The 4,414-nt window shown below is 34.8% G+C and overlaps 1 protein-coding gene across 3 annotated transcripts; it reads right to left on the bottom strand.

The window, feature by feature from the left end:
* Positions 1-711: 711 nt before the first annotated feature.
* Positions 712-3,513, bottom strand: LOC111396763 (protein slowmo homolog). Of its 3 annotated transcripts, none has more exons than XM_023023264.1 (3): positions 3,353-3,513; positions 3,130-3,228; positions 712-1,549 (listed from the first exon to the last, which is right to left on the bottom strand). In XM_023023264.1, the coding sequence occupies exon 3, from the start codon at positions 1,536-1,538 to the stop codon at positions 975-977; it is 564 nt and encodes a 187-aa protein (XP_022879032.1). In that variant the 5' UTR covers positions 1,539-1,549; positions 3,130-3,228; positions 3,353-3,513; the 3' UTR covers positions 712-974. The 3 variants fall into 3 exon arrangements, with proteins under 3 accessions (XP_022879032.1, XP_022879033.1, XP_022879031.1); XM_023023265.1 differs by having other exon boundaries at positions 3,130-3,220; XM_023023263.1 differs by lacking the exon at positions 3,130-3,228 and having other exon boundaries at positions 3,353-3,503.
* Positions 3,514-4,414: the final 901 nt, after the last annotated feature.

Here is a 4,414-nt window from a genome sequence, read left to right as displayed (position 1 = left end):
TTGCATCGAAAGTATTGGCCAAGGCAAGATTTTAGCCCTTTTGCACCCATCCACGAATACCATCACACTGACTCTGATCCCGATCTTTTTTGTCTTCAACTTTTCCATTTTCACCCCTATCATCGTGTCCACCACAATCTGTAATGGGATCCCATCTCTCTTCTTCAGGTCTGATTTCAATAAATTCAATTTGTCCCTGTCTAATAATTGGTAGTTTAAGAAAATGGTGTTTGGTGAAATTTTTGAAAGAACCAGATGATATGGTTACTTGGTTAGATGACACTATAATGGGCATGGGATTGTAGCAAAATATCACCTTTGTGTTGGGGCTTTTGGCGGAAAGAGTAAGGTTTAGTTGAGTTGTTATGTGGGTTGTGCCGTAGGAGATCGTGGTGGTGAGGTTGAACTAGGAGATTTTTAGCCGGAGAATGCAGGGCGGTGGGTTAGGGAAGGGTACGAAGAAGACCAATTTTATTTTTCCTTTTTCTAATTTTAATTTTAATTTTAATTTAAAGTCACCATTTTGTCCCTTAAAAATTGTTAAAATGTGGTCAAAATCATTTTTCTGATCAATTGACAGAATTTTAGATGAAAAACATCCAAAAGGACTTCAAATGCAACGTCTTTGAAGATTAGAAGTGACGACTACAACAAATGAAATATTTGAAAAAAGTCTATCAATATTTTAAAGATTCGAAACTTCTGCTACAATTATCCTTGAAAATATTGCCAATTTTCTCGTTAGGAGTAGGGGTCAAAACATCACAAGGCTAGCCGACTAGCTATATCAGAAACTGCCCACGTATCTTTATTTGTTACTTATGTTACCTCCAAGATTCATTCCTTTAAGAAAGCATAGCTAATGATTCGGAGAGATACACAATGAAGTTCTACTTTAGAACACATTCTCCACATGCTGGACTATTACAACTAGAAGTCTACAACGCAGTTCTTTTCCGTATTAGAGCAAGAAATCACGATCTGAGAGAAATTCCGCGGGATTCAGCTTCAAGATACTTGCAGATCCTCTCCATAACTTCTCTACCCTTAGCACTATTCTGTTGGAACCTGTCCACACATCTCTGCTCTATCTTCTCTGCCATTGATGCCAGAGTTGACAAGGGCTTTATCCGTATGCTCGTTTCCTGCTTGCAAATGGTCCAGTCAATTGGGTTCGCGGGATGGGGTTCATATCTGATCTTCTCTTCCACTTCAATGAACTTCTGGAGGCTGATATTACGGGTTGCAAGTTGCATTGACCGAGATTGTGCATTGACGACTGTTGATTCAACACAGTGGCAGATATCCTGACCAATGATCTTGCGAACAAACCATGGTCCTGGAGCATGAATAGTGATGGCTCGAGTTGTGTACAGCTTCCCGGAACTGGGGTCCAGCCTGTGGTTCAAAGTGTCAACCTCAAGGATGTGTGATAGAGTGCGTTTGTTTTCAGGGTCAGCAAACTTGCGCCATGATGCTGCCGTGACTCGTTCCCATGGGTGCTTGTAAGTGTGTTCTTGGGAATATGCTCTAACCATCCCTTTATGTTCTGCACCAAGATAAAGAAATGTAGCAAGTAAAAAACGCGAGTGAAAAACATTGAAGTTTGGTTTTCCATCGAGCTCTTTTGTGCACACCAGAAACGGGAGATTCTAAGAGTGGGCATAATGTCCATTTAAAACAACAGATAATCCCAGGCATCACACAAAAATAACTGGATATTACCATTCACCAGATGGACATGTAAATTTAAAAAGCATAACTTCCACTTAAAAGTAAGAAAAAATTGAGTTATCCAAAAATGTTTGGAGATAAAATGTAGCTAGATAACTTTAATTATTTTAAAATTTCACCAAAAATAATTAGAACTGAGCGACAAACTCTCCTAGCTTAGAGTTTCAGACAAGGTACTTGGTTTTACACAATATAGTAAAATGTATACAAGCACAAATAGAAACTTGCAACAACGGAAAGTTAATGTCTCTTCCCCTAATTCCCATGAGTTCAGGAACACTTGGGAAAAGTTCTAAAGAAATGTTTTAAACATGCCAAAGGATTAGAATCAATCCCATTCATATAGAGAAACAACTACCCACGCAAAACCACCACGCTAATGCTAAGAATATTCTTAAATCATGTCACAATTTTTTGCATTATCCCTATTTATTGTATTATTCCTAATACCCATACTTCACCAAGAACATGGACATAAAATTTCACAATCACTAATTCCCTATTACATGGCTACTTAAAACCTAAAACATCACATTGAAGTTGTCAAACCATATTACCAGCAAAAGCTAGATCAAGGGTACAATTGCAAAGAAAAGATGTTTCAAACAAGACAAGATAAACACGAATTTGTGGTAATTATATCACAATTTGTTGTATTAGCCTAATACCTGATATTTCACCAAGAAGATGGACATAAAGTTTCAAAATCACCAATTCTCCATTTCATGGCTACTTAAAACCTAAAACTTTATATTCATGTTGCCAAAACCATATTACCAGCAAAAGCTTGATCAAGGGTACAATTGCAATGAAACACTTTTCAAACACAACGAGATAAACACTAAGTTGTGGTAATTATATCACAATTCGTTGTATTACCCTAATACCTGATATTTCACCAAGAAGATGGACATAAAGTTTCACAATCACCGATTCTCCATTACATGGCTACTTAAAACCTAAAACTTTGAATTCAAATTGCCAAAACCATATCACCAGCAAAAGCTTGATCAAGGGTACAATTGCAAAGGACCATTTTTCAAACACAAGAAGAAAAACTCTAATTTGTGGTATCCTATTCATTAAATGAAAACAAGGTTGACGCAATCCCAGGTACCGATTTTATCTCATCTCATCAACAAGCAAAGAATTACGTTCAAATTTCAATTCTTCCTATGAATGAGATATTCAAACTAAATGTTTTACTTTTGAGATGAATTTGAAAAGGGTATTTTACTCAGCGATAGAACCTCACCGAAATCTTGTAAAACTGGAATGTTAAAGCTTCATATGGCTGTAGCAATTATGTAGAAAATCCTTTCCTTGAATATTGAAACCCAAAATTCTAAAACCCAATAAATTAATACAAAAGAAAATTCAAATTAATATACTTACCTCTCCAAAAATCTGCAATTGAAATCAATTCCTAATCCATCGTTTATTTACCAAGAGATCCAAAAATATGAACAGAATCACATCCAAAATTCTGAATCACTTGCACAATCAAACAATGCATAGATAAATATATAGAGAAAAAAGTAAACAAGTCAACCATTTAAACATCAAATCAAAGAGAACATAAAATTAATGAACACGAGTAAGATCAAGATTAACACACCTTTTCTCCAGCAATGGGTTCAAAGCTGACTGCCCACAGAAATATTGAGAGAGTATTCAGAGTCCAAAAAATGATCGTGCCCTATCACTGTGCACAAAGCTGATTACGTGGTTGAGTTTTTCAATTTCTAATCTTCATCCGAATAGTGCAGGAGATACGTGGGCCTGTTACCGCGGTGTAGCCAGCCCTAATGCTGAGGCGGCTAATGCTTGCCACGTAGGTTTTCTTGTTTCCAAGCCCATGTTTGACCCCATTAATTTTTATCCCATTTTATTTCTTTTTTTTTCTCCCCTATTTTCAATCACACAATCTTTCATAAATAATATTACATATAAATCGAAAATTTTCTTTATTTTTCAAAAAAAAATACTATTTCACTCATGTTTAATATTACACATTTCTTAATAGAATAATATTGCACACAAATTTAAAATTTTTTTTTAATCACACATTTTTCATCATTACATTCTTATAAAAATAATGTGGCTCAAACAATGACTTATAATTAAAAGAAATAAGAGATGTATAAGTAAATAATATTTATGATTATTATGTGATTGAACTAGGGTTGACAACGGTTCGGTTCAGGGTTGGTTCAGCCAAAATCATCATCGAACTATAAATTTTTTGGCCACACCATAACGGCATCATATCCACGTAAGTTGGTTTGGTTTGATTCATATCTCAATTTGAGTCATTCATAACTACGAAAATAAATTATTTTTTTATAGATCCAACCGTCAAATTAAAAAAAAATTATGCAAAAAAAGTCAATGAAAACAAAAATATAATACTAAGTCAATGTAGTGAACAACATCCCAAATGAAAATGCAAACAATCAATATCCACATAAAAATATGTACCCTCATTTCAATATCACAATCAAAAAAACGAAGACTGGTCTTGAAGTACATTGAACTGAGAAAGAATTTTGGCAGCCAAAGATCTTACATTACTTGTTCCTCTTTGAGTGAAATCCACTAATGACATTTGAGTTGAATTCCCATATTTTTGTTTAAATTCAACAATTCTAAAAATTATTTGTAAAGCCTCCAAAGATTT

Source organism: Olea europaea, chromosome 7 (assembly GCF_002742605.1).
Source record: "Olea europaea var. sylvestris chromosome 7, O_europaea_v1, whole genome shotgun sequence".
NCBI classification, from domain to species: domain Eukaryota; kingdom Viridiplantae; phylum Streptophyta; class Magnoliopsida; order Lamiales; family Oleaceae; genus Olea; species Olea europaea.
Note: the sequence above shows the minus strand (reverse complement) of the source record. Positions and strands in the feature narration are given on the sequence as shown.

Bases quoted from the DNA above. Each gene is read 5' to 3' on its own strand.
- LOC111396763 (XM_023023264.1), bottom strand. From the start codon at position 1,538: ATGGTTAGAGCATATTCCCAAGAACACACTTACAAGCACCCATGGGAA.